This window comes from Ascaphus truei, chromosome 3 (genome assembly GCF_040206685.1).
Source record: "Ascaphus truei isolate aAscTru1 chromosome 3, aAscTru1.hap1, whole genome shotgun sequence".
NCBI classification, from domain to species: Eukaryota; Metazoa; Chordata; class Amphibia; order Anura; family Ascaphidae; genus Ascaphus; species Ascaphus truei.
This window is the reverse complement of record NC_134485.1, coordinates 253,556,235-253,584,092: the sequence shown is the minus strand read 5'-3', so window position 1 is coordinate 253,584,092 and position 27,858 is coordinate 253,556,235. Positions and strand designations below refer to the sequence as shown.

The 27,858-nt window shown below is 39.3% G+C and overlaps 1 protein-coding gene across 1 annotated transcript; it reads left to right on the top strand.

Annotated features, from left to right (window-relative positions):
- PROZ (protein Z, vitamin K dependent plasma glycoprotein) lies at positions 1 to 26,402 on the top strand. Its single transcript, XM_075590654.1, has 8 exons — positions 1 to 100; positions 6,030 to 6,193; positions 13,124 to 13,148; positions 14,329 to 14,442; positions 17,644 to 17,775; positions 19,764 to 19,855; positions 21,560 to 21,677; positions 24,500 to 26,402. The coding sequence occupies exons 1-8, from the start codon at positions 31 to 33 to the stop codon at positions 25,027 to 25,029; spliced, it is 1,245 nt and encodes a 414-aa protein (XP_075446769.1). The 5' UTR covers positions 1 to 30; the 3' UTR covers positions 25,030 to 26,402.
- The last annotated feature ends 1,456 nt before the right edge of the window (positions 26,403 to 27,858 follow it).

The following is a 27,858-nucleotide window of genomic DNA, read 5'->3' as shown; positions in this document are numbered from 1 at the left end:
AAGTGCTTTGCAAAGTCCCAGGGGATCAAAATGGCAAATGCTATGCAGGCAACATGCTTACTCTCTCTAATGCTTTTTGTGCACCAAACAGAACAAAAAGGTATGGTATTTTGTTTTCATTTTACTGATAATGTGCTCTTATTTGTCATTAATTGGATTTATGTGCTGTAAATCTAATGCAACTTTTAACTGTCACTGGAATTTCACTGGAAAGTGAATAGGTTATATTATTAGTGATATAATTAGCTAACATAGATGCTCTCTGTTTGAATGTTAATTGTTCATTAATGTACAGTACAAGTTGTTTTACAGACCATGGGGCATATGTATCAAGGCAAAAGCACTGCAATTCTGTGGCACAAAACTGCACCAAATGTAGCAAAGAAAAATATTCCATTAAAATTAAAATGATTTTTTTCTGATATATCTGGAGCAATGTTTTTCCCGTAGAATTTGCCTTTGTACATGCTGTATGTGCCCAGGCTGCAGCTCTGCATCTAAATAATGCACCTCCACTTCATTGAGTATTACTTAATATGCAGCATCCATAGCAAATGACACTTTTCAAATGCATGATGGTAGAAAATATTTAATGAGCTTGTCGAAACATAACCAGCACTGCCATTTTACCTCTGTCGAAATGGCATTTTTCCTCTGTAGAAATAGCCTTTTTGCCACAGTAGAATTGTTTAAATATCAAGATATTGTGGAATGTCTTACATAAGCATATGAACAAAATGATATGTACATAACCACATTATGTTATAAATTACACACGTTTTACAGAATGGTAGTCAACTTTAAATAACATTTTACTAGAGTTGTGTTTGCTACCTTTACATTTACAAAGAAATCTTAACCTGCTTCCCCCATGTCCCGCAGCAATTTGTTTGTTGGAGCCGTTCCTTTTTAGTTCTGATCTAGGGGACCTCCCAGTTTAACACTGCAATGCTTCCTACACTCAGAGACCCAGCAACTCCAGTTCTTGAAAGCATCCCATTCCACTCAGATATGATTATGTTGGCATTGCTCTGTACGGGGAGAGGGGTTCTTTGGAAATTATGGGCCTCATGCAGAGAGCATAGAATTTTCAAATTGGCGAATTTCATAAAAAGTAGCTTTTTTGGAGAGTTTTATTCTCCATATGCAGAAAAGTGCGAATTCTGCTATGTTTAACATGGATGCGTGTGGCGAGTTTGAATGGGAAAGATGCGCGCTTCAGAAATGTGGGAAAAAAAAATCGCGGCTTTTTTTCCCCCTTTGCTATAGGCGGCGAGCGCCATTTTATTGGCAACTTTTCCTGGCGCGGCAAAAATGAGAAAATCGCGCCATTTCCCTGGCGCAAACAGCCGCTACATGCCGTTCGTACCTCTCTGCATTCGGAGAGTTTTAAAAATGGCGAGATGGAGGTTCTCGCCAGCCGCGAGGCGAGTTTTAGCAATAGAAAAAACAAAATGGCGCGTTTTTCGTAACTCGCCATTTTCTGCCGGTTTCTGCGCGAAATTGTACAAAAAATGGCGAATTTTGAAATAACGATGCTCTCTGCATGAGGCCCTATGTTTTAATATACTGTATTTTTCTTTCCAGAACCTTTGAGAAAGTTACAATTTGTATCCTAGTATGAAAACAAGATGGCCACTGAAGTCAACCGATAGAGAGCTGCAGCATCATATCCCAGTTACATTGTGGCATCATATCCCAGTTACATTGTGGCATCATATCCCAGTTACATTGTGGCATCATATCCCAGTTACATTGTGGCATTATATCCCAGTTACATTGTGGCATTATATCCCAGTTACATTGTGGCATTATATCCCAGTTACATTGTGGCATTATATCCCAGTTACATTGTGGCATTATATCCCAGTTACATTGTGGCATTATATCCCAGTTACATTGTGCCATTATATCCCAGTTACATTGTGGCATTATATCCCAGTTACATTGTGGCATTATATCCCAGTTACATTGTGGCATTATATCCCAGTTACATTGTGGCATTATATCCCAGTTACATTGTGGCATCATATCCCAGTTACATTGTGGCATCATATCCCAGTTACATTGTGGCATTATATCCCAGTTACATTGTGGCATTATATCCCAGTTACATTGTGGCATCATATCCCAGTTACATTGTGGCATTATATCCCAGTTACATTGTGGCATCATATCCCAGTTACATTGTGGCATTATATCCCAGTTACATTGTGGCATTATATCCCAGTTACATTGTGGCATTATATCCCAGTTACATTGTGGCATCATATCCCAGTTACATTGTGGCATTATATCCCAGTTACATTGTGGCATTATATCCCAGTTACATTGTGGCATCATATCCCAGTTACATTGTGGCATCATATCCCAGTTACATTGTGGCATCATATCCCAGTTACATTGTGGCATTATATCCCAGTTACATTGTGGCATTATATCCCAGTTACATTGTGGCATCATATCCCAGTTACATTGTGGCATCATATCCCAGTTACATTGTGGCATTATATCCCAGTTACATTGTGGCATTATATCCCAGTTACATTGTGGCATTATATCCCAGTTACATTGTGGCATCATATCCCAGTTACATTGTGGCATTATATCCCAGTTACATTGTGGCATTATATCCCAGTTACATTGTGGCATCATATCCCAGTTACATTGTGGCATTATATCCCAGTTACATTGTGGCATTATATCCCAGTTACATTGTGGCATTATATCCCAGTTACATTGTGGCATTATATCCCAGTTACATTGTGGCATTATATCCCAGTTACATTGTGGCATCATATCCCAGTTACATTGTGGCATTATATCCCAGTTACATTGTGGCATTATATCCCAGTTACATTGTGCCATTATATCCCAGTTACATTGTGGCATTATATCCCAGTTACATTGTGGCATCATATCCCAGTTACATTGTGGCATTATATCCCAGTTACATTGTGGCATTATATCCCAGTTACATTGTGGCATTATATCCCAGTTACATTGTGGCATTATATCCCAGTTACATTGTGGCATTATATCCCAGTTACATTGTGGCATCATATCCCAGTTACATTGTGGCATTATATCCCAGTTACATTGTGGCATTATATCCCAGTTACATTGTGCCATTATATCCCAGTTACATTGTGGCATTATATCCCAGTTACATTGTGGCATTATATCCCAGTTACATTGTGGCATCATATCCCAGTTACATTGTGGCATTATATCCCAGTTACATTGTGGCATTATATCCCAGTTACATTGTGGCATTATATCCCAGTTACATTGTGGCATTATATCCCAGTTACATTGTGGCATTATATCCCAGTTACATTGTGGCATTATATCCCAGTTACATTGTGGCATTATATCCCAGTTACATTGTGGCATCATATCCCAGTTACATTGTGGCATTATATCCCAGTTACATTGTGGCATTATATCCCAGTTACATTGTGGCATTATATCCCAGTTACATTGTGGCATCATATCCCAGTTACATTGTGGCATTATATCCCAGTTACATTGTGGCATTATATCCCAGTTACATTGTGCCATTATATCCCAGTTACATTGTGGCATTATATCCCAGTTACATTGTGGCATCATATCCCAGTTACATTGTGGCATTATATCCCAGTTACATTGTGGCATTATATCCCAGTTACATTGTGGCATTATATCCCAGTTACATTGTGGCATTATATCCCAGTTACATTGTGCCATTATATCCCAGTTACATTGTGGCATTATATCCCAGTTACATTGTGGCATCATATCCCAGTTACATTGTGGCATTATATCCCAGTTACATTGTGGCATTATATCCCAGTTACATTGTGGCATCATATCCCAGTTACATTGTGGCATCATATCCCAGTTACATTGTGGCATTATATCCCAGTTACATTGTGGCATTATATCCCAGTTACATTGTGGCATCATATCCCAGTTACATTGTGGCATTATATCCCAGTTACATTGTGGCATTATATCCCAGTTACATTGTGGCATTATATCCCAGTTACATTGTGGCATCATATCCCAGTTACATTGTGGCATTATATCCCAGTTACATTGTGGCATTCTGTTGGCTCACATGAGTGAGGTTGACTCAGTGACCATATTGTTTTACCTGAACATGAAAAACATATGACTAATTATCTCTGAAACCATAGATGGGTCAGAGGTGTATCCTGGCGCTGGACATTGTACAAATCAGCTACTTTGGACCTCCCATGTATTAAAAATATATATTTTTCTTTTACAAAAGGGAAATAAAATTAACCAGTGGGTTCACCCAGAGAATGGGACCCGAGTGAGCTGGCAGCCATATTGTTTCCTCTGAACAAGAATTCCGTTCTTAATGGGTTAATGCTTGTATACATATAGAGAAACAATGTATGTCTTTCTCTGACAAAGTACTTACATAGGATAGCTAACCTACATTTTCCTTACCAAACATTTTTATTCTTTTTTTTTTTAAGATGATGTAAGATGATACAAGATAAGCTCTGCACTCAGTATCCCCAGAATGGATACTTAACCAGAATCTGAACACCCAGAAAACTATTGGCACTGCCTCCTATTGCTACCAGAGTTGCCACCACTCCAGGTTTCACCTGGAGACTATGGGTTTCGGCTCTTACCTGCTCCAGTGACGGCATCATCTGGTGGCATTTCCCCCTGGATGGTCCCGTCAAGATAGCGCTGTGACGTCAAATGGCGTCCTGTTGCCATGACAGCGGGCTGTTACGTGACGTCGGTCACGGCACCATGAGGTGTCCGTTGTCGTGGCAATGCTGCAACACAGGATGTCCCGTTGTCATGGCAACGTGCATTGCATGGCGCCGTGACATCCCGTTGTCATGGCAACATGACACCATTTGACATCACTGAGCCATTTTGACAGGACAATGCAGGGGGAGATGCTGCCGGATGATGCCACCATCAGAGCAGGTAAGAGAGTTAAATATATAAATGAAAAGCTTTTAGAATAATGATGTTTTATAGCTGCGGGTTATTATTTAACAGACGGTGGCAACCCTGATTGCTACTCTTTTTCCAGGTTTATCTAGACAAATTATGAGTTGTTTTTTGTCTTTTTCTTAGAATTCACTATGTACCAAAAGTTAGGGTTGCTTTGTTTTTGGAGATACCAAATCTTACTTGGTACATTAGGTTTGGGGTGTGCAAACTTTCTGTGCTACGCCCCCTGCCTGCCCCAGTTCTCATGCCCCCCCCCTTTACCTAGAAACCAGTATCACGTCACATGACCCCGCGGCGTAATTTCATCAAAGACAAGACAAGTAAAGTTGCTGAGGCCTCATTCGATTCCCCGTTATTTAATTTAAATGCCTTGGGGAAGAGCGCAGGGCCTCTGCAACCGCCGCGCCCCCCAGTTTGCACACCCCTGCATTAGGTTATACAGCATCTTTAAATATCAAAAGTAGAGTCATCTTTTAATGAATCGCACCTCTGATTTGTAAATATTATCATATTTATTTATTAATAAACCAGGAAGTAATACATTGTGTTACATCTCGTTTTCAAGTATGCCCTGGGCACAGTTATGACAACAATACATGATTACATTAAATGAACAGGGTTATACAGTCAATTCACAGACATTTCATGGACAGATAGAGTTGGAAAATTGGGTACAGGGGATAAAAGGCTGGTGAGTTTCAGATTGAAATAGAGCGGCTTTAACATCACCAAACATCATCAAACGGCTCACACCCTTTAACTGCCCTTCGGCTGCGCCAAAGGCTGTCCGCCTTTGGGGCGACGCAGATGTAGAGTGAAGGGGTTCAGATTGAATGTATATAATAAATATATATATATATATATATATATACATTTAAAATGAATGATCAATGTTGATTATGCACATCTGCATCCCCACTATTGTATGTTCATTATCTAGATAGAGCAGCATGTATTCATAATGTACACCTGTCACACACAGAAATAACATCATTACCACAAGTTATCAGCTGCTGTTGTTAACTCCTTTTCAGTTTTCCTATCTGCTGAAAATGCAAACAAAGTAATGCAGAGATCCAAGCGCGCCAACTTTATAATGATTGAGGAAGTGCTAAAAGGAAGTTTGGAAAGAGAATGCCTGGAAGAAATATGCACCTATGAAGAGGCAAGAGAAACATTTGAGGATAGAGAAAAGACTGTAAGTTACTCCTCCTGCTCATCCTTTTATATCATGAATAATGCACGATTGATAAAGGCAAGTTCCTCCTTTTAGAGGCAGCTTGAAATGTACAGTATTGCAGTGTTGCAGTGTGGCAAGCCCACTAGTGCTGAAGAGGCTGAAATCCTAAACTTAGCATATTGAAGTGAAAGCACATACACTCCAATACAGTTATGTCTTATAAACTAGGCTTACCATAATGCACCACTCAAAAGAGAGTACACCAAGCCGGAACATCCATCACACATAATAATAATAATAGGTCAGCGCTCATCGCTCGCACATGCGTGGTCGGCATTTGTTCGCACATGCGTGGTCAGAAATCCCGGACGTTTTTAGTTATTTAAAAATTCCTCCCAGATGGCAAAGTTAAATTAAAAATCCGAACATGTCCAGGAAAAAAACAGACGTACTGTATGGTAACCCTATATACTGTACATGTAGTGACAAGGTAGTGACAATTATGACATGGAAGTGACATGTAGTGACAATTATATTAGAACACATTAAAGCAGCAGGTTGCCTCTCTTCTTCTAGCCTGTTCCTTTGTTTAGTTTTCACTGTTGTAATAATTGGGCTGGGCTAATAAGGGAGAAGGGGAACTTGACTCAGGGGAACTTGCTGCAATTCCCGGTGTCGGCTCGTTGTGACTTTGGGCAAGTCACTTTATCTCCCTGGGTCTCAGCCTCCAAAATCAGAGATTGTAAACTCATCTGGGCAGGGACTCTGTTAATATTGCAATGTTCTGCGTACTGTGCGCTATGCTGTAATTGTAAAGTGCTTTGAGTCCCATTGGAAGAAAAGCCCTACATGAAATAAATATAGATATATAGATAGAGAGAGAAACAGAGAGAGAGAGATTATACAGTATATATATATATACAGTGTTCGACAAACCTATACATCTGCACGCCCCGGGCGAGTGGATTTAACATTGTGGCGAGCTCCTATTGGCCCAAGCAGCACACGTGTGGTACTAGGTGGCGAGTAGATTTTTTTGTTCGGCGAGTAGATTTTTTGGTGATTTGTCGACCACTGTATATATATATATATATATATATATATATGAAAGAAAAAAGAAAAGAAAACAGGCGCACACCTAGTGCATTAAAGTTTACCAATAATTTTATGGAACATTTAAAACCAGACAAATGCCCACTCACAAGTAAAGCGTTATTTGAAAGCAGTTATGAGATTGGCCCTCATAAGCCAGTGGTGCCGTTCGAGCCTGTAATGGTGTCCTCTCGTGCGCGGTCTCCTTCTACCGGAAGTGACGCTCACCCGGTCTGGTGTCCCGCACAAAACGGAAGTCCCTCCAGGAAACCGAGGCCTCTCCTGACTGCCTCTAGCTGCTGCACCACCAATCAAGCCAAACGATGTGTCCACTGAACTGCTTTACCGAGCCTCCCACAAGCTGCGTTCCTCTCAGTCTGCTCTCAGTGGGACAAATGTCTGCTCTGCTCTAGCCACGCCCTACGCGTTTCGTCATCGATGATGACTTCTTCAGGGAGTAACATTGGTTTTATCCCCACAGTATTTATAGTAAGGTTCATTTGCAAACATAATTAAAAACAATTAATCAATTAAAACATTAATAAAACACTTTAAACTAGTCCATTGGTACAATTACTAATACTACACTGATCACAAAGGACAAGTTCTAAGGACCACACTGTACTATTGGAGAATTTTATAACTCATAAGATGTTGACAAATATATATGGGTAGAAAAAATGAATATTGTACTGAAACTACCTATTTGTGCAATAGAGATAATTGATAAATGTATTAAATCAACAAGTAGTGCCATATAAATGTGTGGCTACTAATTGAGTTAGCAAGTACTTACTAGTTGGATAGAGTTAACCATACTTCATGACAATAGATGACAATTAATTGTGATTCTATTTACAAAACATGATTGGCAATTTGGAACAAGATTTAATTGAGAGATCCCAAGAATTGGAGAATACTATCAAAACTGAATACCATCAATTAACCCCTTTATAATATGTTAAGCAAACAATGTGCTACATAAATTGAACAAATCAGGTCTTAGGGCATGGTATAATACCTTTTGAATGATCCATCTGTGATTGATTGCAATTGGAGTCAGAGGTGGAGCAAAGAAGATGGTTTCAGCAAGAACAGAAGAATGATCAGAAAGGCTAGCAATGAAGTGATTAGTGACTATGTGTAAATGGGTGTATGATATATGTGATATTAAATGATAATGTGTTTGTGATGTATTAATAAAATGAAATGGAAAAATACATTGAAAAAATATATATTAATATAAAGAAAAAAATATTAAAGTGATTGGATAATGTGTATGTGTAGGTGATTGTCCAAATATTTAAAATAAATGTGAAGTTAATGATATGAATGAATGTATAACCTCTATTGGTGATAACGTGTGAAATATATAAGAAAGTAAAAAATAAAGTAATATATTAAAGTAAAAAATATTAAAGTAAATAATATATATGTGTTGAGACCTGTTCTGGACTCAAACAGACACATCCGCAGTACAATGCATTATTGGGAATGTATATAGCCATAATGGAATGCAATGCAATAAATGCCTCAAAAAATTCCTCAAAAAATTCTGTGAAGGATGAATATTTTAGAGAGTTGACATGTCACCATAGTTCAGAGGGAGTGCCGAAGCACTCAAACCAGACCTCCGAAGGATCACCCACCTGGAGTGATCACACTATGGTGCTAATGTCTATGTGATCATTATGTCCCCTTGGGTGCAAAGTATCTAGAATATACATCCAATAGGTCTCCCTCATACACAATCTTTTGAAACGATCACCACCCATAAATGTAGGGGGAATGAACTCGATGCCCATAACTCGTAAGGACCTAGGATCTTTCGAATGTTCATTACAGTAGTGGCGGGAGAGATTGTGTGTTTGACACCCATTGATTATATTTCTTCGATGCTCTAAAAACCTCGTGCTTAGGGCCCTTGATGTGCGGCCTACATATTGTAGACCGCACTCACATGATATTAGATAGATGACATAGTCACTAAGGCAGTTGATATATTCTGCTATATCATGTGATGTCCCATTGGAATAAGATTTAAATTTATTGGTTTTTATCAAATGTTTGCACGTTAAGCATCTACTTCTCCCGCATCCAAAGTTTCCCTTAACCCTAATGGGAACAGATCCATCCACTCTAGAATTGTTAACTAGCTTAGATGTTTTTAATTTGCTCGGAGCAATTATTGTTTTTATACTCCTTGCTTTCCTGAAGATCACAGGAGCATGTGTTGGCAACAGGTGACCAATCTCTGGATCGCTGACCAAGATGTTCCAATGGTCATTTATTACTTTCTTAATTTGTTTGGCAGACTGATTGAACTGTGTAATAAACTGAGGTACTGAACCTGTAGGGTTAACCTTATTTTTTGATATTGTTTTACTATTGGATTTCTACAATAAGGACGCTCGATCCAGTAAACTGGCATCTGAAAATGATTTGTTAACAACTGCCATATCATAGCCTTTTTCCTTGAACTTCATTGAAAGATCTGTACCCTGGGTATAAAAGTCTATGTCCATTGAACAGTTGCGTCTTAATCTATAGAACTGACTTTTTGGCACATTGTCTAACCATTTTTTATAATGATTGCTACCATATTGTAGGTTGACCTGTTCGTGGATCTGAATAGATACATCCGCAAGTTAACATTGATGCGACATTTCACCCTGAAAGGAGATGACCATTCGGAATTGCAATTTAATACACAAGAAAAAGAATGTATAAATGCCCTGACATCATTCTTAGTAGAATCAGACCAAATAAACAACTCACAATATGGTAGTGTTACTGGAAAACTAATGGGTCCATCCATAAAAAGATCTGCACTTGATAACCAGGATCTAGCCAATAACTCATTATTGGACATCACTATACATGAGGAAGGTCCAAATATATGTTTAGACTCCTATCTAAGCCCAATTGATTTAGATCAGGGTACTTCACTGAAATGTAAATCGTCTGCCAAACAAATTAAGAAAGTAATAAATGACCATTGGAACATCTTGGTCAGCGATCCAGAGATTGGTCACCTGTTGCCAACACATGCTCCTGTGATCTTCAGGAAAGCAAGGAGTATAAAAACAATAATTGCTCCGAGCAAATTAAAAACATCTAAGCTAGTTAACAATTCTAGAGTGGATGGATCTGTTCCCATTAGGGTTAAGGGAAACTTTGGATGCGGGAGAAGTAGATGCTTAACGTGCAAACATTTGATAAAAACCAATAAATTTAAATCTTATTCCAATGGGACATCACATGATATAGCAGAATATATCAACTGCCTTAGTGACTATGTCATCTATCTAATATCATGTGAGTGCGGTCTACAATATGTAGGCCGCACATCAAGGGCCCTAAGCACGAGGTTTTTAGAGCATCGAAGAAATATAATCAATGGGTGTCAAACACACAATCTCTCCCGCCACTACTGTAATGAACATTCGAAAGATCCTAGGTCCTTACGAGTTATGGGCATCGAGTTCATTCCCCCTACATTTATGGGTGGTGATCGTTTCAAAAGATTGTGTATGAGGGAGACCTATTGGATGTATATTCTAGATACTTTGCACCCAAGGGGACATAATGATCACATAGACATTAGCACCATAGTGTGATCACTCCAGGTGGGTGATCCTTCGGAGGTCTGGTTTGAGTGCTTCGGCACTCCCTCTGAACTATGGTGACATGTCAACTCTCTAAAATATTCATCCTTCACAGAATTTTTTGAGGAATTTTTTGAGGCATTTATTGCATTGCATTCCATTATGGCTATATACATTCCCAATAATGTATTGTACTGCGGATGTGTCTGTTTGAGTCCAGAACAGGTCTCAACACATATATATTATTTACTTTAATATTTTTTACTTTAATATATTACTTTATTTTTTACTTTCTTATATATTTCACACGTTATCACCAATAGAGGTTATACATTCATTCATATCATTAACTTCACATTTATTTTAAATATTTGGACAATCACCTACACATACACATTATCCAATCACTTTAATATTTTTTTCATTATATTAATATATATTTTTTCAATGTATTTTTCCATTTCATTTTATTAATACATCACAAACACATTATCATTTAATATCACATATATCATACACCCATTTACACATAGTCACTAATCACTTCATTGCTAGCCTTTCTGATCATTCTTCTGTTCTTGCTGAAACCATCTTCTTTGCTCCACCTCTGACTCCAATTGCAATCAATCACAGATGGATCATTCAAAAGGTATTATACCATGCCCTAAGACCTGTTTTTTTCAATTTATGTAGCACATTGTTTGCTTAACATATTATAAAGGGGTTAATTGATGGTATTCAGTTTTGATAGTATTCTCCAATTCTTGGGATCTCTCAATTAAATCTTGTTCCAAATTGCCAATCATGGTTTGTAAATAGAATCACAATTAATTGTCATCTATTGTCATGAAGTATGGTTAACTCTATCCAACTAGTAAGTACTTGCTAACTCAATTAGTAGCCACACATTTATATGGCACTACTTGTTGATTTAATACATTTATCAATTATCTCTATTGCACAAATAGGTAGTTTCAGTACAATATTCATTTTTTCTACCCATATATATTTGTTAACATCTTATGAGTTATAAAATTCTCCAATAGTACAGTGTGGTCCTTAGAACTTGTCCTTTGTGATCAGTGTAGTATTAGTAAGTGTACCAATGGACTAGTTTAAAGTGTTTTATTAATGTTTTAATTGATTAATTGTTTTTAATTATGTTTGCAAATGAACCTTACTATAAATACTGTAGGGATACAACCAATGTTACTCCCCTGAAGAAGTCATCATCGATGACGAAACACATAGGGCGTGGCTAGAGCAGAGCAGACATTTGTCCCACTGAGAGCAGACTGAGAGGAACGCAGCTTGTGGGAGGCTCGGTAAAGTAGTTCATTGGACACATCGTTTGGCTTGATTGGTGGTGCAGCAGCTAGAGGCAGTCAGGAGAGGCCTCGGTTTCCTGGAGGGACTTCCGTTTTGTGCGGGACACCAGACCGGGTGAGCGTCACTTCCGGTAGAAGGAGACCGCGCACGAGAGGACACCATTACAGGCTCGAACGGCACCACTGGCTTATGAGGGCCAATCTCATAACTGCTTTCAAATAACGCTTTACTTGTGAGTGGGCATTTGTCTGGTTTTAAATGTTCCATAAAATTATTGGTAAACTTTAATGCACTAGGTGTGCGCCTGTTTTCTTTTCTTTTTTCTTTCATAGGTATTCCTAGTGAGTTGTGATCCCTTATAAACGGGCTGTCTATACCTGGATGCATTCATTTGGAACAGGACTCTGTGACTTTTAAGGTTTTAAAAGTTTTTTGGAAAAAAGTTTTTATTTTCATTTTTTCATATTTTTTATAATTTTTTTATATTTTTTATTTCATTCAAGATATTTTTTGTATTACAACACACATTTTTTCAGAAGCATTTTTAACAATTTTGTTATGTACACTTTGTATTAAAGTTATTACACATTTTATCTTAGAATTACATAGGGTTTTTTAATTATATTATATCACTTTAGCCACCCCATAGGTTGTATCAACGCAGTTGGCTACTTATTCACAGTTAGGCAGGTTGTTGCATTAGGCGCTCCTTTACCATTTCTGTTTTGTTTTGTTATATATATATATATATATATATATATATATATATATATATATGATAGTGGTTTTGAGATCACTAAATACCATCGAAATACATAACACTTTCTTCATTCCTACTACTTGTTCCCAATCAGTCTGAAGATGTAGCAGCATCTCCTTCTATTTAATCGCTTTTAACACAGCTTATATGTTTTCACAGGAGCGGTTTTGGAAGACTTATTATGGTATGTTTACTAACTTTGACTGTGCATAAACCAATTCAGAGAGAGTATATGACGAACAGCCAAAAGGAGTGGGTCCACAAGATTATCAAAAAATCTAGAGATGTGCGAACTTGCCCAACTTTGGGTCGCCATTTTTTAATCATTTTTTAAAATATGTGCTAAAGTATACATATTTTGCATATATGAATTTTGTATATTCAAATTAGGTGTGTTCACAAGTATCTCCCTCCATGTGTTGTATAGTTGAGTGTTTTGGGAGTATATAAGTAAATGGGTACTTTACTAAATAGAATTCACTGCCTCTCCCCCATATTTCCTCCTCCTTTCTCATTCCCCTTCTGTTTCATGAATCTCTTGCAAACTTGATCTCCAAACACAACCTACAACAAACCTGCATTACTTCAAGACTGATAGAACTTTGATGTACAATATTAGATAAAGAGCATATGTGAAGGTTTTTACTTGCCTTCCATAATAGAACACTTACGCTGGTACTCTAAGGAAATAGTTTATTGGCTTATTCTATGTATAATTCTTGACAGATAACTAAACGTAGAACATAATTTGTGTAGGAGCCAATGAAAGGAAATGTTTTTTTATTAATAAATATGGGACAACCCTCACTGCTCAGAAAAAAACAGTCATCAGATTTTAGTCTGGACAACTACTGGGCATTGTCAGTTTTAGAACTTCCTAGCACTGGAGTTGATTAGCAATTTCCACATGATCACACTGGAAATGCATCTTTTCTTCCTCAGAGGTGGTTTTTGGCTATGTTCCCCTTTTTCCCCATGGGTAGGAATCAGGGGGTCCCAAAAGCGAAACCGTTCTCGAGATACATACCTGAAACAAAATGGTGGTTTAAACCTCATGCGTTATGTGGGCCAATAAGAAGCAACAACTTCATCTGTCGTTGCTTCCTATTGGGCTGCATGACAAGGGGACAATTTAAATATGCTCCCGTATGTATCTTAAGAGCCCCCAGCTTCCCACCCATGGAAAACAGGGGGGGTGGCAGGGGGTGGGATGCACCTTTAAAACATTGGTTGCACAATAAATTAGTCTCTGAGAGCTCCAAACAACAAGATTGTAATCCACCATCAAAACCTACATATTACAGTAGAATTAGACTGGGTCAGTGATATGATGATAATACTGTTAATGTAATCCATGATTTCAGGTGGTAAGCAATGCTCCTTGAACCCGTGCATGAACAAAGGTGTGTGCAAAGACACCATTCGTAGTTACGCCTGCTGTTGTCCTGAAGGATACAAAGGAAGGAACTGTGAGTTTGGTAAGTAAAGTTCTCTACCACTTTATAAGTACATGTTTTCACCTGTTCCTCTCATGACCAGAATCCAAAGTACTTAAACAAATCCTTTAACATATCCATTAGCCCAGCGGTGCGCAAACTGGGGGGCGGGAGATTTGTCTGGGGGGGTGCGGGCAGTTGCATAGGTCCCGCACTCTTCCCCCAGGCATTTAAATTAAATTCCGGGGGATCGCGTGAGGCCTCTGTAACTAATTTACCGGGATTCTAAAGAGCTGCAGGGACGCGATGCCGCGTCAAATGATGCCGCGGTGCCATGCGGAGTGATGTCACACGTCCATCTCCATGGCAACTGGGTCACGTGACGTCATGTGACACCCGCGGCGTCATTTGACGCCGCCGAGCAAGGTGAGAAGGGCGCGAGAGCAAGGGGGAGCAGGCAGGGGGGCGCCGCTGAAAAAGTTTGTGCTCCCGTGCGTTAGCCAATAAAATGCAACTCATTTAAGATTACTGTTAGGTGAAAGCACACAATTAAAAAGTTGGCAAAACCAATTTATGTGAGCGCACTATTAATATAACAGCAACCTTGCCAGCTCCCTGAGGAGGTCACATCAGTGTAGTGGTGTAATGTCCAACGCAGCAATAGTTTACCTTATCTCAGGGATGAAGTGGTCGGCTGGGCGGTGACAAGTAGGACGGCAGAAGCCTTTGAGTGGTACAACAGAACTCTTTTGTTATATGTTCCCTTGCAGGGGAGAATAAATAAATACAGGCTGTTGTAAATGTTACATCTTCCCATTCACCAACATACAGTACAAATCTCTTCTATTTAGTTCACTAGACAGCACTCCTCCCATTACACAGGAATGGCTCTTGGTAACATTCCCTCTCTGTGTGTGTGTGAGAGAATGACGCCTGTTAACATTCCCTCAGACTCTGTATAGGAATGGCTCCTGTTAACATTCCCTCAGACTCTGTATAGGAATGGCTCCTGTTAACATTCCCTCAGACTCAGTATAGGAATGGCTCCTGTTAACATTCCCTCAGACTCTGTATAGGAATGGCTCCTGTTAACATTCCCTCAGACTCTGTATAGGAATGGCTCCTGTTAACATTCCCTCAGACTCTGTATAGGAATGGCTCCTGTTAACATTCCCTCAGACTCTGTATAGGAATGGCTCCTGTTAACATTCCCTCAGACTCTGTATAGGAATGGCTCCTGTTAACATTCCCTCAGACTCTGTATAGGAATGGCTCCTGTTAACATTCCCTCAGACTCTGTATAGCAATGGCTCCTGTTAACATTCCCTCAGACTCTGTATAGGAATGGCTCCTGTTAACATTCCCTCAGACTCTGTATAGGAATGGCTCCTGTTAACATTCCCTCAGACTCTGTATAGGAATGGCTCCTGTTAACATTCCCTCAGACTCTGTATAGGAATGGCTCCTGTTAACATTCCCTCAGACTCTGTATAGGAATGGCTCCTGTTAACATTCCCTCAGACTCTGTATAGGAATGGCTCCTGTTAACATTCCCTCAGACTCTGTATAGCAATGGCTCCTGTTAACATTCCCTCAGACTCTGTATAGGAATGGCTCCTGTTAACATTCCCTCAGACTCTGTATAGGAATGGCTCCTGTTAACATTCCCTCAGACTCAGTATAGGAATGGCTCCTGTTAACATTCCCTCAGACTCTGTATAGGAATGGCTCCTGTTAACATTCCCTCAGACTCTGTATAGGAATGGCTCCTGTTAACATTCCCTCAGACTCTGTATAGGAATGGCTCCTGTTAACATTCCCTCAGACTCTGTATAGGAATGGCTCCTGTTAACATTCCCTCAGACTCTGTATAGGAATGGCTCCTGTTAACATTCCCTCAGACTCTGTATTGGAATGGCTCCTGTTAACATTCCCTCAGACTCTGTATAGGAATGGCTCCTGTTAACATTCCCTCAGACTCTGTATAGGAATGGCTCCTGTTAACATTCCCTCAGACTCTGTATAGGAATGGCTCCTGTTAACATTCCCTCAGACTCTGTATAGGAATGGCTCCTGTTAACATTCCCTCAGACTCAGTATAGGAATGGCTCCTGTTAACATTCCCTCAGACTCTGTATAGGAATGGCTCCTGTTAACATTCCCTCAGACTCTGTATAGGAATGGCTCCTGTTAACATTCCCTCAGACTCTGTATAGGAATGGCTCCTGTTAACATTCCCTCAGACTCTGTATTGGAATGGCTCCTGTTAACATTCCCTCAGACTCTGTATAGGAATGGCTCCTGTTAACATTCCCTCAGACTCTGTATAGGAATGGCTCCTGTTAACATTCCCTCAGACTCTGTATTGGAATGGCTCCTGTTAACATCCCTTCCTTCAATGAGTGTGTGCATGTCCCCACCCCTTTTGTATGATAGTTTAACTTCATATATGATCCTGGCATGTTATAGGAATATTGTATGATATTATAATCATGTGGTGTTTGTCACTGATTTTTCACCCATTGTATGACCTTTTTGACAAATATGTGATCACAAATTTTTAATGTACATGATTAATAACTTTACTTTAAGAACATATTTTGGAGTGCACTATTACTTCATTTTGTTTTGCCCTGAGACTATAAACACCTTAGTAAAGAGTATTAAACCTTGGGTTACCCCAGAGTGTATTAATCATTTTGAATGAAGATGTTTTTGATGTTTGACCTGCAACTACCAGAAAGGGGCCTAAGCAAATAATGAAGCCAAGTGGACAAAAAGTAGCAAAGCATTCTTCCAGTGCCTACCAGCTTCTCTAAAGAGCGATAGCACCCGGACAAAGAAAAGTGTGCTAAATATTTCTCACCAATATTAAAAATAAAGAGTAAATAAATGGATATCTACTAGTATCCCGCCAGTCCCTTTGTGACGAGGGACAAGACAAAATACAGTATGATACTTTCCCCCATAAAATTCTTGCACCATTTCTACAACTTTCCAACGATTATTGACATCTACAGTATAAATAAACACGAGCTAAAAAAAAGTGTATTGATGTTAATAGAAATAAATTATAAATTATTCTAAATAATTAAAACATAAGTTAATGACGTTCAGGTTTAATATTTCAACTGTATACTATATTGCATTCAACTTAGTGTAAAATATAGTATTGTCTAATGGTTTCACTTAAATGCTTTTGCTTCTCTAAATAAATGAGCTTCATATCATTGTTCTCCTCAGCAAAAAATGAGTGTCACCCCAAAATGAAAGACGGATGTCAGCACTTCTGTCACCCTGGGTATGAATCCTACACTTGTTCTTGTGCTCATGGCTACATACTTGGTGAGGATGAAAAGTCATGTCACCCAACAGGCAAGTAAAGAAGATAATGGCACATAGTTATAATGTTTAAATGTTCATATAGTGATTGCTTTGTGAGTCCTAGCTATTATTTATCCCGCCTGTCTGTATTTATTGTGTGTAGTTTGTTATTATGTTGGATTGTGGTCCATTAAGACTACATGTGACCTACTACCAATGGTTTACTCATCTGGGGTTTCCATAAGGGCAGGTCCATACTGCCTTCGCTCGCGTGGAGGTGTGCGCCTGTGTGACGTCACCCGCATGAAGCGGGTGCGTTTTTTTGTCCATGCTAGATGCGCTGTGGGGGGGCGTGTCTAGGGATTTCACGGAGATGTTCGCCCTCATTGGGAAAACCGCTCACGTGACCTGCCCGTCGCGCTGAGAAATCAGTTTCAACTGATTTCTCGCGCAACGCTTGCCCCCTCCTGCTGCCGCCCGCGCGGTCTATGGACGCGGTCAATGCCAATCTGAAAGCGCCCCGCACGGACGCCTCCGCACGGTCTGAGGCAGCATGGACTTAGCCTAACGCACTGCAGCTTCTCCAGCATAAAGCATCCAAGATGAAGGAATTCATGCACAAGAATGGGGTTCTTGACTCGTAAAGTGTGCTGTATGTGAGCTTTCAAGAAGAAGCTACATACTGTAAATGCTTATCTATTGTAGGACGGTGTTTCTTAACCAGGGTTCCCTGTCACCCAATGAGGCCTCAAACTACCCAGGGAAGATCAGATTATAGAGTGACTTTAGTGTAGTGAGAGAGAGAGAATATGGATGTAAATGAAAGTGTATGCACATTAGATTATTCTTTTTTTGCACTATTTCTGCATAGATTATTCCTGGTAAAAACAACCTTGCAGTTTATAAAAAAAAAACGTGTGCATACCTAATTTGATGAGGTTTCGTCATTTACATACTGCATACTGTACATTTGCACAGCCGACACCAAATCACGACCGCAACTGATGTTTTTGCCCAGTTTGGACTTGAGAACTGTTTAATGATGTCAGATTTTCACATACAAATGCCATTCTCTCACAGTTTAAGGAAATGACCCCAATGTGTCAACTCGTATCTGTTATAACTAAAGAGTTCAGTCTAGGTGTATTATTGTAAGAGCTTGGGGCTTATTCAGTAATTCCATACAGTATATAACGTGATTCCCTTGATGCCATCAGATTTATATCAATGATATTCCGAAGGAAGGTGTCAGATGAAAACCATTTATTTTAGTTATGAAAATGCATTACCCCATAATCAAGTCAGTCTCAGGCTCAACAGATTGACTACATCGTTTACCACCTTATCCCAGAATTATTTTACCATTTTGCTACATTACAACAGATCATGATAAATATATTTGTGACCAACATGATGGATATTGTTGAATATGAATGTTTGAGACCTGGGGAATAGAAATAGGAGGAGTTAGGGTGATTATAATGAGATGTATCAAACATGTGCATCTTTGTGCGTCTCTATTTTGAATCGTGTACATGCAGCAAAACAAATCTGCCAGATCTGAGGTAACCTAAACTTTTCTGATTAAACTATTTTTGTCACTTGTACAACACAGAAAATGACGTCAAAACTATTTCCTGTTTGCACTTTGTTGACGTTAATACATCCCCCCTAATATGCATGTCCAATAATGAGCAATCTAATGGCAGACAGTTTTGAGAAAACAATAACACCATTGTAGCGAGTGAAGCTGATTTGAATTCTATTGCCAGTTCCCTGTGATTGTATCTCCCTGCCGTACTGTACCATAAATGAGTTCAATTTAAGAGCAGGGACCCCTGAAGAAATAGATTCTGCACATAGCACTGCTTACACTCCAGTGTTATATAAGGAAGAAAAATAGCTTTAGGCCACACATTGTATCGGTTTAAAGGTCCTGTCAGTGTAAGTTATCATCAGATAAAAATGTGTTATATCTGAAAGCTTTGTGAAACTAAATTGGTGTATTAAATTGGTGTATTTTGTTCTTCCATTGGCAGATCCCCATGTTTGTGGCCAAGTGTTAAATGATGAGGGTAGTATGACTATAAAACTTCCTCATACTAATCGGACACATACTTTTCCTTGGCAGGTACCAACACATATTTACTATTTTTATAGTGTGTATACATTTTTTATAATAATGTACTACTGCACAACAGAAAGATGGGATATTATATTACTTGGGAGTATTACATACCTAATTTCTTTGAATATCCACAGGGCCTAATTTGTGCTTAACCTGGGATAAGACAGGCTATTAAAATGTAACATTGGAATTTATTTCTCTGCTATGAACGCAATCTTATCATTTCCCGCTGTCTCCAATTTTAGTTCTGTAGATTGTAGAATAGGTCTTTATAAACAAGAACTGATAGGTGGCCATCCTTAGCTGACCGCGATCAAACAATTCTTCCTACTCTACCTAAGGAGCAGATTTTATAAGGTCCATTGCGGGGTAATGCACCCAACCTGGTCAATGGCAGGTAACGCTGGATTGGGTGCATAACCTTCCATGGACACTAGTGAATCTCCTCCTAGGTATAAACAGGGGCGGATTCAGACAAACATTGGCCCGGGCGATGTGTCTCATACCAGCCCTCCTCCTACGATGCTGCGGCTTGATGTGACATTGCGTTTTCATGGCAACATGTCACCATTTGACATCACTGCGTCATTTGATGTCGGGTCGCCATGACTACATGACACTGCAGGAGGAGATGCCGCTCTGGAGAAGGTTAGAGGCACTTACACGTATGCTCTCCCCTGGCAATTAGTTTAATTGTTGTGGGGAAGAGTGCGGGGCCCTCTGTAATCAAGCCCCCCTCACACTCCCCCATTTTGTCTGCTACCCCCTTACACCCACCCCCTCTCTATTCCCCTCACTCCTCGACCTCTCACTCTCTCCAGCACTCGCACACCCAAACAGTCTTACCTTGGGGTAAGGAGGTCTCCACAGTGCACTGGTGAGGGGACTCCAAAGCTCCCTTGTCCGATCAGGGGGAAGTTGGACGCAACTTCTGGCGCCGACAGGAGGAGTGAGAGTATTGCAGTGACCGCCGGGCTGCTGCATGGAGAGCCGGGGAGCCGCTGCTGGTGGGGTGCCGCGAGGGCAACGAACGTCCCTTAAGGCCAATCCGCCCCTGGGTATAAAACATAATAAATTCACAATAATCCTCGTTACATCAGTTTATAATGGATATCGAAGTCAGAGACAGTAAGCTGTAAAAAGACACAAAGCCCCTTTACTTTGTGATTTCCTATGCTAAGATACAATGTCTACTGTATATCTGATCATGCAGAACTTTGACATGTAAATGGGGCATTTGTTATTTTAATACAACCTCGACTATTCCAATTGACTTGCCAGAAGGAGAAAACAGTAAGGTACACATCAGGCTTATTTATTTTAACTCACTTTAGTATGAACACGTTTTTAGACACATCACATAAAATTGTCTGTCGTGCACCAGTTGATAAAATGCTTGTTGATGATATATTTTACAAGGATGGAAATTCATGGAAGATATGCTAATATTTTATAGCAACATACGAATGGTTCGTATAGTGTTAAAAAGTAACATGATCAAAGTTAGGAAACAACCCATTTTAATTCGCTGCCGCTCACACCCAATCCACTTTTGCTGTTTGATAAGGTTATCGTTTGCATACAGGATTTGTAATAAAATGGGAAAGCAAAAGAAAACGAATTGTTCGAAGTTTTCACTAAGAATTACATTGTATTTTTCGCCAACACTGAAGGATAACAAAAATATGTAACCCGTTTCTTTTAAAGGTCTTACTCCTGAATTCGGAGGGGACACCGTTTTGTAGTGGAGTGATACTAAACCAATCCTCTGTACTGACAACAGCAGAGTGCAGCAATATGCACAGCTCTCTCTTTGTTCTTGCGGGTAAGGGTGCATTACATATATGTGTAACAGAGAGGACCTCTGGAAGTTGTATGAATGCCTGTCCTACTCTTCATTTGACATCTTTAGCCCCGTTATACAACCGACAGCCGTAACTAAGCAGCAATCACATTCAATGTTTCTAAACTGCTTAGCACCCTAGTGCCTAGAACCCATATGCACATATCACCCCTTCTTTAGTTTTACTGCAACTTATTTATTTTACAACTTACAATGAACTTGCTAACCATTCATAAGAAAATATTGTATTAGATTAGCCAGTGGTTGATTATATATATATATATATATAGTCAATAGGACTCCCTAATTTTATTGTTTGTATATATATATATATATATATATATATATATATATATATACACAAACCATAATACTGAGTTAAGTTATGGTGAGTAAAAAAAGTGACAAAAACCCTCCACAGGAAAGCAAATATGCAAATATAACTGTATGCTCATCTGCATGTCTTAGGCAGGTCTGCAACCCCGCCTTTCCCCATTATCACCCAGCATACAGCACTACCACTGCAGCAAGGGATTCTGGGAAATGACATGCAAATGAGCACACAGTGTCACTTTTTGCCTCAATAACCATTTTTAACATGGTTCCCTATAGGCTTAAGCTTGCTGCATGGTCACAGCTTTGAGCACAACCAGGGTTAAGGTGCATACCCAGAAAACCACCCACAGACAGCTGTGAGGCAAAAAGTGACACTGTGTGCTCATTTGCATGTCATTTCCCAGAATCCCTTGCTGCAGTGGAAGTGCTGTATGCTGGGTGATAATGGGGAAAGGCGGGGTTGCAGACCTGCCTAAGACATGCAGATGAGCATACAGTTATATTTGCATATTTGCTTTCCTGTGGAGAGTTTTTGTCACTTTTTTTACTCACCATAACTTAACTCAGTATTATGGTTTAGCCTATCCCATAGCCTCTCTTGCATTCCCAGTAAAATCAACCCCACACTGATGAGACCCATCAAGGTCGAAACAGCTGTCTGTGGGTGGTTTTCTGGGTATGCACCTTAACCCTGGCTGTGCTCAAAGCTGTGACCATGCAGCAAGCTTAAGCCTATAGGGAACCATGTTAAAAATGGTTATTGAGGCAAAAAGTGACACTGTGTGCTCATTTGCATGTCATTTCCCAGAATCCCTTGCTGCAGTGGAAGTGCTGTATGCTGGGTGATAATGGGGAAAGGCGGGGTTGCAGACCTGCCTAAGACATGCAGATGAGCATACAGTTATATTTGCATATATATAAATATATATATATATATATATATATACTGTAAACAATAAAATTAGAGACTCCTATTGACTGCTGCCCTAAGATAAATAAATCAAAACATAAATAAAACAGGGAATTATTCTATATAAGCTAAAAAAAAAAAAAAAAAATGAATATAAAAGGCAAAATACAGTAATCAAAACAATAATTCACTAGGTACTTGTTCTCTTCAGTGTGGCCATTAAGGTAAAACCTAACCGTTTAGAAAACACAATTATTTTGAGCTGTTTACAGCAATGATATTTACCATGTGTGTTTTACTCGCTTACCTGAAGAAAGGCTGGTTGTGGCCTGAAACATTGTCATTTGTTACTGTATGTGCCAGAAGTAAATGGCGTTGTGAACAAGATGAACTGATCACTTTTGTTTACTCCTTGCAAGGAAAGCTACAGACCGCCTGTCCATATGAATGAGCGCTGTTTTCTAAATGGTCATATTTGACCTATATTAGCTGAAGACTTCAATAGGGATTTTTTTCCGAAAACAGCCTGATGGGGCGCTTTAGCTGATATAAAATGATTGTGTCACTGTTTAAAGGGCATTCAATAACTATACTAAACATTGGAGTTTTTTTGTAGAGGTTGTTTGCACTGAAGATAAACTTTCAAGACCTCACAAGTCTCTTCCTTACCTGCATCTTTATGATGTATGTATATCTATATTTGTATACTGTAGCACCATCCATGTACATACATAGCGCTTTACAGCAGTAACACACGTGACATAATAGCAATAAGCTCTTCATACATAAAAGTGAACATAAGGAAAATTAGTCCCTGCCCCGAAGAGCTTACAATCTAAGTGGTAAGTAGACAGACAGTAGGAGAGTGTTATGGTAAGCACGTCTGCAAGTGGTCATGGTAAATGCATACGAGATGTATAGTGTCAGCCAATGGATTCTATTAAAGACAAGTATTAGATATTAGTAAAGTGTCAAAAACTCATCTACACTTATATGTATGATAAACCTATATCATGTTAACCTATTAAGATCTTGTTATTTCACCCCAAGACCAATAGACCGGAGACAAAGATATATTCATTAAATTGCCATCACAGAAACCATGTTTTGTAATGATCGGTCGAGCTAATGATCAATAATAGTTGTCGTGGTTTAGCAAACATAACTTTTTGCCAAATAAAGTAAAATCTAGTACAATGATCTGTTAAACAAAGTATCCAGCATTCAGCTCGGGGGGGAGGGGGGGTAAAGATTGGAAATATTGGTGGCTGGAAGATTTAGAGTTAGAATATTGAGTTTCCATGTCTAATACCATGTTTGCTAGTCTCATGGAAAACAATAGTAGTTTTCAGAGAAAAGGTGACATCCAGAGCCACCAACATGAAGGGAACAACTGTCCCGGATGCTTTAGGGGGCTCAGTCCAGCCGGTACTGGAAGTAGGTTTCTACCGGAAGTTGGACACAACTTCTGTGATTGTCCAAATGGGCCCTCCTCTGTATATTTAGTGTGGATGTAAAAGGCATGAATCTAAAGGTACTCTTTTCTTTGATGGCACAGGGAACACACGGAATGTGACATCTGAAAAAAGGAAAGAAATTGGGGTAATTAGCAAGCATATGCACATGAGATATTCCGAGGAGACTGGCGACAATAATATTGCTCTGCTGACGCTCAAAGAAGACATTGTGTACCACAACCACTGCCTTCCTATTTGTGTTCCCCAGAAAGACTTTGCGGAGAATGTTTTGATTCCTTATGGGACAGGTATGGTCAGTGGCTATAAACTGTCTTCGGAGGAAGAGTATTTGGGATTGTCTCCTATTCAGTTCACAGCATCCTACCTTGACAAAGACACATGTGACGCTGCCCTGAACATGACCCAAACTAACAGAATGTTCTGTGGGGTTTCCCAAAAGCCCGTAGACTCTATGCTGACTGGTGGGGGCCATTTTGCTATGGAACACAACGGTACATGGTTCTTGACAGGCATTATGGGGTCGTGGAATCCAGCACCCGGTAAACAAGATGTGTTTTTATTTACCAAAATGTCCAGATACATCATGTGGCTTAAACAAATTATCAATTAAAGTTCTAGCTTGCAGTAAAGATGTTATCAATAAAGTCAACTGTAACTTATATCACTAGGGACATTTGATTCAACCATTTTGTATACTATTTAATTTTGTGTTATGGTGCGTTTTCAAGGATGTTCAAGTTCTCAGCACACATTTATACCAAAGGACACAATGGCCTAGAGCCATCAGACTGCGATATAGAAAATTAATGGTAATATCAATTGAGTAAATACCACAAATGTACTCATTTTGATGGCAGTCATCAATGTAAAGACAAAAAGTGCTGTAAATTTGTATCACCTCAGGCTGACATTAGGCCTATCGTGCCTATGTATATGATGGTGATTATAGATAAGCTAAACCAACATGGAATAGGTGATAAAGCATGACATATTACACATTTAACATATTAACCTATTAGTAGCCCAAGTGGTCAGCTAGTCATGGCTTCCCGAGTGGTTAATATGACCTAACACAACACTACCTATCCCTACAGTCTAACATAACTCTATAGTAAAAATATATGATTCCCCTCTCCCGTTGTATCGCAATGCAGTAATTAACGCCTATTTATCGGGGGATTTTATAACCGCATTGCAAGTCACCTTAAAATATCGAACCCAGTAAAATGTTACCAGAACTTTGATGACTTCAATCATGAAATTGAGGTAAAACCACTTTTTTTTTAACCCGGTGTGATATTAACTCCGTTTTAACAGAGTTCGATGACTCTAGGTCATTGAGTCTAAATTATTAAGGGAAACGGCACAATAACCTATTTGCAATTGATTATTAATCTCTCTGCCAGTGAAGAGATTAATTTAGCAGACTCCATCAAGAACGTCAATAGCGCACAAAACAATGTAACGTGTTGGCTACACAAAGTCATTCTTCAGGCTGCACATTTTGTGTGCCTGAAACATTACATTGCTTTGTGAGGAGACTTATTTATTTAGCAGTGTGTTTTTGTTTTGTCTGCATGAGAGACCCTGAAGCACTGAAACACTGCAGAGACCCATATTCAATGTGCTGTGAAGCTGTCTCCCCCGTGCAGTGAAAGAGACCAACTCCATTCAGATAAATAACATTACAAGATTCTCCAGTACATGAAAGACCTCTTTACAGCACATTACATAGGGACCCTAAAGTATTTGAAAGTGGATTTCTTGGGGCAAGAGTTCACACGATGGACCTCCCGAAACCACTCCACCATATACAACATTGTAATACTTCAAACCTCAAGGAGTGAGACTGATTTTCTAATTGTGTATTACCCAAGTGACCTCCACAGGTTTTTTTTACATGGAAATTGTGTACAGTATGTGATCATTCCAACAATGTAATATGAATAGAATGTATATGAAATAAAGAAGATATTGAAAGAGCTTTGATATTGTCCTCTCTCTGAGGGAATGCATTCTATGAATAGTGCTCTATTTATTGACTCTCTCAGCTGGAAAAAGTAGTTATAACATACAAAAAACAGCACCATATTTATCAACTGTTAAAAACTATTTCCTATGATATCACTTATAAGGTAACTAAAGTATCTGAACTAAAGACAAGGACAATACTATTTCTTTAAGGACAACCTGCTGAAGAAAACTAAGTAAGTCTATGTGAACAATATATACTCCTTGAGAAAACACCAGCGAGGGCGTGAAACGCGTGGGGGATTTTTTGTTTTGTTCGTGTAATGTTGTATCATTTTATGTCGTTTAATAAACCTTTTTTATTTTTTCGTCGCTGGTGAGTTCTGATTTCATTAGGGGATGGCAGTTTCACTGATCATCATCATCATCTTGTTCTGAATCCTACGATTGGAGAGACGCTGCAGGGGAACACGGATTACCATACTATTTCGGGTTCAAATCATACTGCAACCAGCGGGAGAAGTGAACGGTGACTGATCGTGAGTAAAAGGGCAACTCCACACCGGACATATAAACGGAGACACGGGTTTAAACTTCCAGCTGCAGTTGTCCCACGGGGGTAGCATATCTATCCTTCACTGGAATAACAGGGCTGGTTCATTCTATGCGGTTCCCACACCCACGATCTCCCTCCATCTCATATATTTCCAGCAGTGAAAAATTTCCGTCATTAACCCTATCAGTGCCCCACTTGCCATACTCTATTACATTGGCTTAATATAGCCCTACGTTTTGTTCCTTGAGCTTATATTCGTTTTTTATACTACTAATGTGAACAATAACCGAGACCTGAAAATTGGCAAATAAGAACTGTTATTTGTTCACAAAAAGACTACTAAAAAACAGTCCATGTGAAAAAAACGAGGCTGATAGCATTTCTCCCTAGATATTAAACAATTAAACTATTTCTCCAGTATTTATCAGAATTATGTGATTTATAATGTACAGTAGACCGCAGATCTGTGATACAGGGCGATATAAATATAACACATTATGCAAAATATACAAATAATCTGATGCAGAAGTAGAAACATAAAATATTAATGCAAATATTTAGTAAGTGATGCTAAATATTCATGGTCCCAAGGTTCAACAAAGTATCCGGCCACTCCTCCTTCTCTTACGTGCACCTCACAACTGGTCTCTCTACCGGAGACTTTCACAGCCGCCACCAGACTAAGTTCTTTCAAAACTAAATGTTATGCCGGTGCTGCCCGCAGACCAGACCCATCCCCTGAGCTGAAGGGGGAAGTGGTAATACACGCACCCGCAGCAAAGGGAGCGTGTCCGGAGTGTGGTATGAAGCGTTGCCAGGCCAGGTGTAGTAAGATAGACAATACTTGCTGGTACCGGTTGTAGAGATAGAGTGAATGATGCCTTGCCGAAGTCAGGGATTGGAGAGTGGAGA